The sequence below is a fragment of the Pristiophorus japonicus genome, chromosome 22 (assembly GCF_044704955.1).
Source record: "Pristiophorus japonicus isolate sPriJap1 chromosome 22, sPriJap1.hap1, whole genome shotgun sequence".
Lineage (NCBI taxonomy): Eukaryota > Metazoa > Chordata > Chondrichthyes > Pristiophoridae > Pristiophorus > Pristiophorus japonicus.
In genome coordinates this window covers 3,700,776-3,713,526 of record NC_091998.1, presented here as the reverse complement: position 1 = coordinate 3,713,526, position 12,751 = coordinate 3,700,776, and the positions used below count along the sequence as shown (strand labels likewise).

The window sequence follows — 12,751 nt, the reverse complement described above, 5'->3', positions numbered from 1 at the left end:
CAATAAACCAGCAGGCTGAAATTAGTCTCAACAATGACTAACTTTCAAAAATATTTCATTTGCTGTGAAGCACTGTGACTCATCATGATGTCATAAACAGTGGTGCAGAAATGCAAGTCCTTTCTTTGAAGTGTTAATCTGCTATTTAATTGGAGAATTGTTATCTACAATCTCTCAGAATTCATGCCACTGAGATTAGTCCAAAACTAGGGGACATAACTACAAGACAGTCACAAATAAATCCAGGCAAAATGTCTTTACCCAGAGAGTGGTGAGAATGTGGAACTCGGTACAGGGAATGGTTGAGGTGTATAGTATAGATGCATTTCAGGGAAGCTAGATAAGCACATGAGGGAGAAAGGAATAAAGGATAAGTTGATGGAGTGAGATGAAGTAGGGTGGGAGGAGGCTCCTGTGGAGAATAAACACAGGCATAGATCAGTTGGGCTGAATGGCCTTTTTAACACTGGCATCCAGGAGCCTCCGACTGGTGGGAGTTACTTCGATTAACAGCTCAGTAGTGGGATTGACCAGTGTATTGAACCCAGGAGAACATTCAGTGCTAAACCCGGAAGTTGTGACAGGCGTTGTTTGTGCGTTTCCTTGTTAAATTTACCCGAAACATTCATTGTTAATTCTTGTACTTTCAGCTGTACATCATGTGCGGTCGCACCATCAAGAACTTGTTGAGAAACCCATACACCTCATTTGCTCAAGTGTTCATGATGATATTCTTTGGCATATTGAATGGACTTATATATTATCAAATACCTTACACAATGCCAGAAGCTTTGCAGAACAGGTAGAAGAAATACAGGAATACCTGAATCCACACACTATTTGCGGATTTTGTTCAACACCCTCAATTGTGACATTTCTGGTTGATCTCGTGTTATTTTCTTGACATTTTATTTTTCGGTTTGCCTCTATTGAGTCTCTATGCTCTCGATAACCAAACCCAACTCAATAGATTGAACAGATAAATTGTCCCTGAGCACCAGTTAGTGACTCCCCCTAAACACTCACTCAGAGTGGCCCTGTGCGATTCACTATTTTATTTTCCCTCTTGTCCTCCTGGTAAGGCAGAGGTCAGGCGCTCAGCAGGTGGTGAGTTGCAAGTGCAAAGCAATGCCATGGAGAAGGTAGGCACATGGTTTGTGCCAGGGGAACTGCCAGTCACACCGGAGAACCAGCTGCCTGAAGCGACTCACCCAAGGAACCTTTCCCTCGACCAGCGGCCTGCCCCAATCACACGAACACAGCTGAGCTGAGGTGTATTGCGGCTGCAAAACTGTGCAGTGAGTGGGTGTGGGATTGTCGTGTGTCGGGCACCAGGAGTATACACTTCCAGTATCATTTCTATCTAATATTTATCTTACTATTCAGTCTCAAGTATATTTTTGATTTCAGAATTGGCGCATTCTTCTTCTTGATAATCAATCAGGTTTTTGGCAACCTGTCCGCCGTGGAGATCTTCATAGAAGAAAAAGCGCTCTTCATGTACGTAGATAAGTAGATTATTCCCCAGTTTTTAATGAATCAAACGAAGGAGCCCCATTCCCTCCCAGCATGGTACAGAGGTTTTTAATTCTAATTCTTTTATCAGACATGAAAAGGCGAGCGGTTATTATCGGACCTCAGCATACTTCCTGTCCAAGATCTTTGCCGATCTGTTACCAAATCGCATCGTGCCGGTTCTTACTCTTGGAGCTATTTCCTACTTTATGATGGGTAAGTGTCTTAGTACTTTCTGCACAAAGAAATTCAAACAGTGCCTGTCATCAAAATAAGTCATGATTAATAACTACACAACAGTGCTACGGACTATACCGGTCTGCAGGCCACACGGAGAAAAAGCATGAAACCAATTCCTTACTTTTAATATATAACTGATACCTCAGTTCAATTCTAGATGGTAATGGAAGAATATTTAGAAGTCTTCTTTATTCAGTAACGGATACCTGGGTATTATGGAGTATTTTAATCAAGGGATTGAGATCGGATGAAGCCATTACTAGGATGTCTCTGTTAGATCCAGGTCTAACACAGAGGTTAAAGAAAGAAAAAACTTGCATTTGTATAGCACCTTATCACATGTTCAGACATCTTAAAGTATTTTTACAACCAATTAATTACTTCTGATGTGCACTTATATTAAGCAAAGACTTGGTGGTCATGTTGCACACAGGGTCCCAGAACCAGCAAGTGAATGATTACATAGAATATACGGCACAGAAATAGGCCATTCGTCTTAACCATTTGGTGCCGGAAATTATGCGGCACTCGAGGCTCCTCCCCTCTTTCCTCATCGAACTTTATCAGCATAACCTTCTATTCCCTTCTCCCTCATATACTTATCTAGCCTCCCCTTAAATGCATTTATATTATTTGCATCACCTAATCCCTGTGGCAACGAGTTCCACATTCACATCATCCTCTGGGTAAAGAAATTTATCCTGAATTCCCTATTTCTTGGTGACTAACTTATGTGGATGTCCTCTATCAAAATCTTTCTTGGGTCACCCCCCTCATGCCTTTTTTCAAGCAAAAAGAGACTCAGCCTGTTCATTCTTTCCGGATAGTACACCTTCGCATTTCTGCTATCATCCTTGTAAATCTTCTCTGCGTCCTCTCCTGGTCAGTGAATGACCAGATAGAGTGGTTTTGGTGGTATAATCTAATGACCTTTCCCATTCTATGTCAAACTGTCTCCAATTGGTGTCCAGCCACAGAGCTATTTGGTTTGAACCTTTTCCAGTTCTCCATCTCCTCTCCCTTGTTCCACTGTCTCACTGGGGCAATTATTGGTGAAATGAATCACAGTTTCTACATTAATGGGCAAATATTAGCGCAGCCTAGTTGCCTGATTTTAATGACAAAAATCATAACTTTGACCGTTATCGATTGACTATTCATGCACTTGGATAATTTCTCAAAGATGCATGAATATGAAGTGTGAAATCTCTGGGCATGCTCAGTTGGCATTGGCTTTCCATGTGGAGCACACATGGAGCTGTTACTTTACACTTATTACTTTTGGTTTCAGATTTTGAGGGTGAAATTGTTCTTTGGGTGGGAGCCACAAAATCCCTTTCAATGGACCAGAAGATTGGGCGTGTGTAAACGGGGCTGCCAATTCGCCAAGGCCCATTTTGCACTAGCACCCAAGACCAATTTCACAGCCTGTACTTTTCATTTTGTTTCTCCACATTAACCAACTTCGGGCAAGAATCATCCCTCCCTCGACTGCTGAGTTAATTTTGCTTCAGCTCAACTACCACACGCTGGTGTTCATCCCTCCATCTTTCACTCTTCCCTCTCCCTCCTTTACCATCTCTGCAGTTATCTCCGTCTCTTGGTATTTCTCATTCCATCTCACTTCTCTGCAATCTCTAGCTTTCACCCTGCTTTCCAATTCTTTCTTACGCTGGTTCTCCTGTATGTCTCCTTAATAATTTCCCTCTCACTCCACTTTTAACATAAGAACATAAGAATTAGGAACAGGAGTAAGCCATCTAGCCCGTCGGGCCTGCTCCGCCACTCAACAAGATCATGGCTGATCTGGCCGTGGACTCAGCTCCACTTACCCGCCCTCTCCCCGTAACCCTTAATTCCCTTATTAGTTAAAAATTTATCTATCTGTGACTTGAATACATTCAATGAGCTAGCCTCAACTGCTTCCTTGGGCAGAGAATTCCACAGATTCACAACCCTCTGGGAGAAGAAATTCCTTCTCAACTCGGTTTTAAATTGGCTCCCCCGTATTTTGAGGCTGTGCCTCCTAGTTCTAGTCTCCCCGACCAGTGGAAACAACCTCTCTGCCTCTATCTTGTCGATCCCTTTCATTATTTTAAATGTTTCTATAAAATCACCCCTCATCCTTCTGAACTCCAACGAGTAAAGACCCAGTCTACTCAATCTATCATCATAAGGTAACCCCCTCATCTCCGGAATCAGTCTAGTGAATCGTCTCTGTACCCCCTCCAAAGCCAGTATATCCTTCCTTAAGTAAGGCGACCAAAACTGCACGCAGTACTCCAGGTGCGGCCTCACCAATACCCAATACAGTTGCAGAAGGACCTCCCTGCTTTTGTACTCCATCCCTCTCGCAATGAAGGCCAACATTCCATTCGCCTTCCTGATTACCTGCTGCACCTGCAAACTAACTTTTTGGGATTCATGCACAAGGACCCCTTTACTTTTGAACCCTTTATTTCCCTCCTCTGTGCCTCGTTGACGACTACACAGTACATTGCATAAAAATATTGGGCTGTAAAACACAAATTATGAGAGAAAGTCACATAAAAAGTTAGAAAAGGACAAAAGGGCGTGATCCTTGTTGATTGACAACTCAATCTCAATTTTTAACCAAAGCCACTTGTGACTTTTTAAATGATTATTTCATTACATTTGCATACTGAAGGTTCGCAGGACTTGTATTCACTGCATATATTAATTCATATTTTTCACATTGCCATGATGTGTACCATCACAATGCAATGAGTGTGCAAGAGTTCTCCAATGCAATCTGGCCCAATGAGATCAAGCACGTTCACATTCACTCGTCTTTTGCTCAGTGAGATTGTCTCGGTCAAGCTTGGGCAGTGTTCATTTCAAATTCTAGGAAGGCATTTTAATGTTGGTGCATTGTGAATGAATGGAAATTTCAATGGGTTTCACATCCCACTTGCAGTAAGTCACCTAACTCAAATACTGTAATCAACCAAATCTTATCTAACTTCACTGAAATCGCCTGTGATACTGATAGCGAACACAATAATGTACTTCTGTAGAATTCCTTTGTTTTAACAATACCAGTAGCCCTCCTAACTGAAATGGTTTATTAAAATAGTTTGTCACTAACACTGTGCAATGCATTTAAAATGTTTTCAACACAGGGTTGAAACTAGACGTTGGGTCTTTTTTCATGTTCTGCCTGACTCTCAGCCTCACCAGTCTGTCGGCGGTGAGTATGGCCTTCCTGGTGAGTGCAAGTGTCAGCATCTTTGCAACAGCTAATGCCCTGATCGCCATCCCATATGTCTTCATGATGGTAAGAACATGTTTGCGATCCATTTCCCTGTACCTTCTAATGGACCCCGTTAACCGTTCAGAAGCACTCAACAACAATCCACTTGTGTTTGTAGGTTTTTGGAGGTTTTCTAGTGAACTTAGACGGAATGCTGCTGTGGCTTTCTTGGCTGAAATGGATCAGTATATTCCGTTATGGATTGAATGTAAGAATTTTTTTTCAAACTTTAGAATAGGTGTGGAATGTGGGTTCCGCGATCAAGAGTGTGTAAAAACATGAGACTGGGTGGTGGCACAGTTTGCTGGAACCCCATTGCTCCCTTAATCCTTCACACAGCAAGTTACCAATCTCAACTGTGCCACTTTGGGAAAGCACCAAATGGAGGCCAAACATTCCTGCAGAGGTATTCCGAGCGAGTTGGCAAAAGCCATGTGGTCAGGTCACCTTGAAATCAAGGTCAGAATAAGGATAATGGATTGGGATGTTTCTTCAGAAGCTGAAGCACGTTCAAGAGGTTGGGAGGTGGGGGGCAGGCGTGGAGCTGGGGGAAGGGGGGAGTGAAGGATGGATTGTGAGTCACAGCAAGAGAGCCGAGGAAGTCTTGGAAACACAAATGGAGGGCAAGTTGTGACTCGGAAGCATAATGATGGGAGGGGAGCAAACGTGAGTTAGGGATTGGAGATAGAAGCATAGGGAGCAAAAGATCAAAAAAGTGTGGAGCAAGTTGAGGGACAAATAGCAAGTAGATATTATTTGCAATTACATTTGCTGTTGATTGAAAGCCTGTGGTGACACACAGCCTATGATTGCAGCACTCAGGGGTACAGGTAACAGAACCCCAGATGGTGCTGAAACAGGATGCCAAGTTTTCTCCTTGTGGTTTAATTGGGGAAAGTAGGAGAGAGACAATGGTATCCATTCAATTAGGGAAGTTAAGAGATGTCGAAATCTCGACTCAATGTAAGATTCTAACACAATCAGCTCCAGTAGATGTTCCTTTAATAAGTTTTACTTGCAGCAAGGAAGAGTCTCACTCAGTCAAAAGCGAAGCAGAGACTCCCAATATGGTACAGATTCACAATGTATTTATACAGTAGAACAAACAAGTTATGGTTCTATCCGTGTATTGGTTCTGCCTTTGCAGTCAGCAAAAACAAATAAAGAGTTCTCCAATCAGTTAATGATTACCACATCCTTGTCTTTACATTTTTTTTCAAATGTTTCCTTTGTCAGTGTTTTTGGTGGGCTAGTCAGCTGTAACTCGATTAGGGTGTGATAATGTGCTATCACTGGTTTTGCATTGTTTTAGGGTTGTCCAGTTTCGTGGCCATCTATTTGGGCCCATGATTTCCATAGTGGTTGATTGGGTAATTGGCTTCTTGCATATTATGGATGAGTTATGTACAAGAGATAATGGCTGGTAATTTGATTATCTCTTAGGGGGTGAATTGGTGCTGCATCTTTACAATTTTTATCCAGCCCTTCTAAGTCTGGCATAGTGACAGACTATTGGTAATACAGGGGAGCACAATGGGTGGTACTTATCTCAGCAGAACAGTCTTAATGTTGTCTGGTGGCTATTAATCAGCTATCAGCAGTTTCAGTCAGGGTTAGCATGTTTATACAAACAGACCGTCTGCTGCAGAAGCTTCCGGCAGGATCGGGACTCCATTTTGTTTTATTGCAAAAGGGTACAGTGCATGCAACTTTAAGAGTACATTTCCACAGAGAGCAGTAAGACAATAAGACAAAGTTGCTCACTGAGCTCAACCTAGAACTGTCACTGTAAAAATAAAAAGGTGCTCCATGTAATAATAATAACTTTTATTTATATAGTGCCTTTAACGTAGTAAAACGTCCCAAGGTGTTTCACAACAGTGTTACGAGACAAACAGATAAATTTGACACCAAGCCACAAAAGGAGAAATTAAGGTAGATGACCAGAAGCTTGTTTAAAGAGGTAGGCTTTAAGGAGAGAGAGGTAGAGAGGTTTGGGGGTGGAGGGGGGGGGGGGGGGGGAGAAAGAGGGCGGAGTTCAAGAGCTGAGGGCCCAGGCAGCTGAAGGCACGTCCAGTGATATAAAGAGGATTGTTCAAGAGGCCAGAATTTGAGGAGCACGGACATCTTGTGGAATTGTGAGGCTGAAAAAAGATTACAGAGATAGGGAGGGGCAAGGTCATTGAGTGATTTGTAAACACGGATGAGAATTTTGAAATCAAGGCGTTGTTTGACTGGGAGCCAATGTAGGTCAGGAAGCACAGGAGTGATGGGTGATCTTGACTTGGTGTGGGTTAGTACACGGGCTGCTGAGTTTCAGATGACTTAAAAGTTTACGTAGTGTGGAATATGGGAGGCTGGCCAGGAGTGAGTTGGAGTAGTTAAGTTTAGAGGTAACAAAGGCATGAATGAGGGTTTCAGCAGCAGAAGAGCTGAGACAGGGCAGAGGCAGGCAATGTTACAGAGGTAACATGTACTTTAGAAAAGGCCATAAAGATTGAGTTTTAAAACCTTAATCAAAGAATCTACACCCATCAAAACAGTGTAAGTTTGGATAAACATTAATGATTCATTTTCTCCATCTTTCCACAGGCACTGACAATCAATGAACTAAAAGGACAAACATTTTACATGAATTCAACAGCGTGAGTACATTGCTTTTAAACAGATTGAAGCAATGTTTTACAGTTTTTTAAAAATTATCACTGTGTTGCCCAATACGTTAGCCAGTAGTCAAATGTGGCTAATTGCATTTCTGATTAGTAAATAAAAAATGAGTAATAGACGCTTGTGCACAGTAACCATAACCTTTTTTGTACCTTTGTTAACTTTTAAAAGCCAGCAAAGAATGACTAAAAAAATGATTAAGGGAAGATAGACTATGAAAGTAAACTAGCACAAAATATAAAAACAGATAGCAAAAGTTTCTATAGGTATATTGATATGTCCTTACTATACAGTATAAATGCACGAGGCCCGTACTTGAGAGAAGGTCACTCTGTGACCAGTTGCCTTTATTACCAAGACCTCAAGTGATGAAGGTGGGTAGAGTTTCCCCTTTTATACCTGAAAGTCCAGGTTAGGAGTGTCTCCCACAAGTTCACCCCCTTGTGGTCAATGTTCTCAAGGTATATAACTTAGGTCAGCTTTATACATGGGTTACAATGATAGTTGAATACATGACATATATAAAAAGGAAAAAAAGAGTGGCTAAAGTAAATGTTTGTCCCTTAGAGGACGAGACCAGGGAATTAGTAATGGGGAACATGGAGATGGCAGAAACTCTGAACAAATACTTTGTATCTGTCTTTACGGTAGAGGACACTAACAACATTCCAACAGTGGATAGTCAAGGGGCTATGGGGCTGGGGGGGGGGGGGGGGGGGGGGGGGGGGAAGGAACTTACAGAATCACTAGGGAGTGGTACTCAGTACGATAATGGGACTAAAGGCAGATAAATCCCCTGGACCTGATGGCTTGCATCCTAGGGTCTTAAGAGAAATAGCAGCAGGGCTAGTGGATGCACTGGTTGTAATTTACCAAAATTCCCTGGAATCTGGGGAGGACCCAGCAGATTGGAAAACTGCAAATGTAACGCCCCTATTTAAAAAAGGAGGCAGACAAAAAGCAGGAAACTATAGACTAGTTAGCCTAACATCTGTGGTTGGGAAATTGTTGGAGTCCATTATTAAAGAACATTTGGAAAAGCATAATTCGATCAGGCAGAGTCAGCATGGATTTATGAAGGGGAAGCCATGTTTGACAAATTTGCTGGAGTTCTTTGAATATGTAACGGAGAGGGTGGATAAAGGGGAACCAGTGGATGTGGTGTATTTGGACTTCCAGAAGGCATTTGACAAGGTGCCACATAAAAGGTTACTGCACAAGATAAAAGTTCACGGAGTTGGGGGCAATATATTAGCATGGCCAGTTCATTATATATTTTCAAAAGGGAATTAGATGTGACCCTTACAGCTAAAGGGATCAAGGCGTATGGAATGGGGTACTGAAGTTGCATGATCAGCCATGATCATATTGTATGGTGGTGCAGGCTCGAAGAGCCGAATGGCCTACTCCTGCACCTATTTTCAATGTTTCTATGAACAGAAAACAGAGTCAGGATAAATGGTTCATTCTCGGGTTGGCAATCAGTAACTAATGGTGTGCCACAGGGATCAGTGCTGGGACCCCAACTATTTACAATCTATATTAATGAATTGGAAGATGGGACCACGCATAAGTTTGCTGACGATACAAAGATGAGAGGAAAAGCAATGTGTGAGGAGGACACAAAAAATCTGCAAAAGGACATCGACAGACTAAGTGAGTGGGCAAAAATTTGGCAGATGGAGTATAATGTTGGAAAGTGTGAGGTCATGCACTTTTGCAGAAAAAAATCAAAAAGCAAGTTATTATTTAAATGGAGAAAGATTGCAAAGTGCTGCAGTACAGAGGGACTTGGGGGTACTTGTGCATGAAACACAAAATGTTAGTATGCAGGTACAGCAAGTGATCAGGAAAGCCAATAGTATCTTGGCCTTTATTGCAAAAGGGATGGAGTATAAAAGCAGGGAAGTCTTGCTACAGCTATACAAGGTATTGGTAAGACCACACCTGGAATACTGCGTGCAGTTTTGGTTTCCATATTTACAAAAGGATATACTTGCTTTGGAGGCAGTTCAGAGAAGGTTCACTAGGTTGATTCCGGGGATGAGGGGGGTTGACTTATGAGGAAAGGTTGAGTAGGTTGGGCCTCTACTCATTGGAATTCAGAAGATTGAGAGGTGATCTTATTGAAATGTATAAGATTATGAGGGGGCTTGACAAGATGGATGCAGAGAGAATGTTTCCACTGATGGGGCAAGACTAGAACTAGGGGGCATAATCTTAGAATAAGGGGCCGCCCATTTAAAACTGAGATGAGGAGAAATTTCTTTTCTCAGAGGAATGTAAATCTGTGGAATTTGCTGCCTCAGAGAGCTGTGGAAGCTGGGACATTGAATAAATTTAAGACAGAGACAGACAAGTTTCTTAACCGATAAGGGAATAAGGGTTTATGGGGAGCGGGCAGGAAAGTGGAGCTGAGTCCATGATCAGATCAGCCAAGATCTTATTGAATGGCGGAGCAGGCTCGAGGGGCCGTATGGCCGACTCCTGCTCCTATTTCTTATGTTCTTAAATGGCGAGTTGGAAAGCAGTGTGTATTTTGAGAGTGCTTTACTTCCTTGGTTATTGAATGGCGGTAGATCTTTAAGTAAAGGTACACACAATGTACATTTATTTACTTGTATTGCATGTGTGCATAAGGCATTTTTTATACTAAAATTAGTGCATGTGGTTAAAGCGGTGTTACCACAGCTACACCTGTGGTTAATCAGCAATTTCTGTTGAACAACACTGACCTATATGGTTTCAAACTCTCTTGTTCTCTAAGTATTCAAGTTCCCTTGTAGCCAAAGCTTTAAAGGCATGGTTTACCAAGACTTGTGACATCAGGATGATGTTTGAATTTATGGGAAGCTGCTGGTTTCTCTCACTGCAACGTCTCCAGTTTTTCCATACTCCAAGCATCAATTCCATGAGACATATGCTCTTGCTATTGTTCTTTCCAGATGCATGCATATCATAATCTTTTAACAAAATCTAGGCCAGCATTCTAGTGCAGTACTGAGGGAGTGTTGCAGTCGGAGGTGCCAACTTTAGGATGAGATGTTAAACCGAGGCTCCGTCTGCCCTCTCAACTGGACATGAAAGATCCCACGGCATTTTCTCAAAACAAGAGCAGGGGAGTTCTCCATGTCCTGGTCAATATTTATCCCTCAACCAAAATGCAAAACAAGATCATCACATTGCTGTTTGTGAGAGCTTGTTGTGTGCAATTTGGCTGCCGTATTTCTTACATCACAATAGTGACTATACTTCAGAAAGTACGTCATTGCTTTTGGGACATCCTAAGGTTGTGAAAAACATTATATAAATGCAAGTCTTTCTTGTTAACTAGCTCTTTGTTTCAAGACACACAGGAAATGGAACATCACGATTAGTTCAGGCTAGATTTTGTTAATAATGACAACTCTATCTCTTCAATCCCAATTCTCTGCTCTTTTTCCGTATCCTCATACTTCCCAACTATCTCCCTTCTGAACACTTCAAGCAAAGTTGCCTCTATTGCTATTGGAAATAGAGGATTCCACATCCTTGCAATCCTGAGTATGAACACATTTTTCTGGATTTGTTTTCTTAAATGTTATTATCTCACATTCTGGACTCCCCACAAAAGGGAAGAGTATTTTCCTGTCAATGCTGTCTATTCTAGTCATTATTTTAAACATCTCAGTCTGATCACTTATTCTCTCAACTAGTCAATATGACCCAGTTATCCAGGCTCACAGTTTAGCCACTTGTCTTGATCCCATCTTGGTGAATTGTTGCTGAGTTTCTCCAGTATATCTTTGCTAATTTGGGCATCAATTTCCATTTAACACTGTGCAAACCAAACCCCAAATCAAAGTAGTGATTTACAAAGTGTGCTATAGTTGAACACAAGGCCGTTGGCTGAGAGGGGGAGCTTGGGTTATAGTATCGAGAGATGGGATCAAGGGATGTGATTTTATAGATGTATCAAATAATGAACGCAATTGATGGGACATTAAACCAGAACAAGAGATAATCTTAAAATTCAAATTTAAAAAAATGTATTCAGGAAGAACACTTATTTCATAAGGGATGTGGAAGACGACTAGGTGTTAAATATTGCCCTTGGGGATATTTATTGTTTTTGGTCATTTGAAATATTTGCTTTCTTACACATCAGACTAATATCTGATTTATGTGTCCCATGCCTTCTTCTATGATCCATATTCTGTATTTTGCAGGATCCCTGGAGAGAGCTACATGATTCAGCAAGGTATCGATTACAGCACCTGGGGCTTCTGGCAAAATGAATTTGCACTTGTGTGTATAATGACTATATTCTTGTTCCTGGCATTCATACAACTTCTAAGAATGAACAAGTGGAAGTAGGACATTGTTCATTTTGTTTGAAGACTACTTGGTTGTATCCCTGGTGTACTTTGAAATCTCTATACTCTGAAAAACTCATCACCAGAAGCTCCAACTTAGTAATTAAAAAGTAATTCAGAGGTCAATCATAGTCGAGTCCTCACCGTTTGCAGCAGGCCCGTTCCTGTGAAGATGATTTGCCCGCTATACGCGATGGCCAGCATAACATGGTAGCGCCGAAGAACAATATTGGAACTGAATTTTCTGCCCCTACGAGCATGTATGAGGTGTGCACATGCCCGTGGGGGCCCCACGGGTTTACACATGCGCTGAAACCCCGAACTTGTGATCTGTCAAGAATCAACTTCTGCCCAGCGAATGCCCTTGAAATTCTTACGCCAGCGTAAGTTTAAAAAAAATAGAAAAATAAAATGTTACCACTCAGTTATACATTACAAACCCTGTCCAATAAGCAAAGTTTATTTTTAGCCCTGTTAATTCTTCAAAAAATTTAAGTTTTATTTAAAATATTTAATTAAATGGCATTTTAATTAATTTTAAATATGTAATTAAAATCTTGCTTTTATTTCATGTGCTCATGTATTTTTTAAGCGTCAACCACCTAGTGTGATATTAAAGTCAATTGAAGGGCAGACTTGGTCAAGGACAGCAGTGAACTAGTTGAGTTTTTATAACAATCGGGCAACTTTCATTGCCATT

At 41.5% G+C, this 12,751-nt stretch overlaps 1 protein-coding gene across 1 annotated transcript in view; it reads left to right on the top strand.

Moving 5' to 3' along the window:
• LOC139235159 (broad substrate specificity ATP-binding cassette transporter ABCG2-like) overlaps window positions 1–12,052 on the top strand; it is a 35,560-nt gene extending 23,508 nt beyond the window's left edge. The window contains exons 9-15 of the mRNA XM_070866378.1: window positions 651–802; window positions 1,411–1,500; window positions 1,607–1,731; window positions 4,899–5,053; window positions 5,148–5,237; window positions 7,622–7,674; window positions 11,905–12,052. Of these exons, the coding sequence (XP_070722479.1) occupies window positions 651–802; window positions 1,411–1,500; window positions 1,607–1,731; window positions 4,899–5,053; window positions 5,148–5,237; window positions 7,622–7,674; window positions 11,905–12,052 (813 nt within the window). The remainder of the gene's footprint in view (window positions 1–650; window positions 803–1,410; window positions 1,501–1,606; window positions 1,732–4,898; window positions 5,054–5,147; window positions 5,238–7,621; window positions 7,675–11,904) is intronic.
• The last annotated feature ends 699 nt before the right edge of the window (window positions 12,053–12,751 follow it).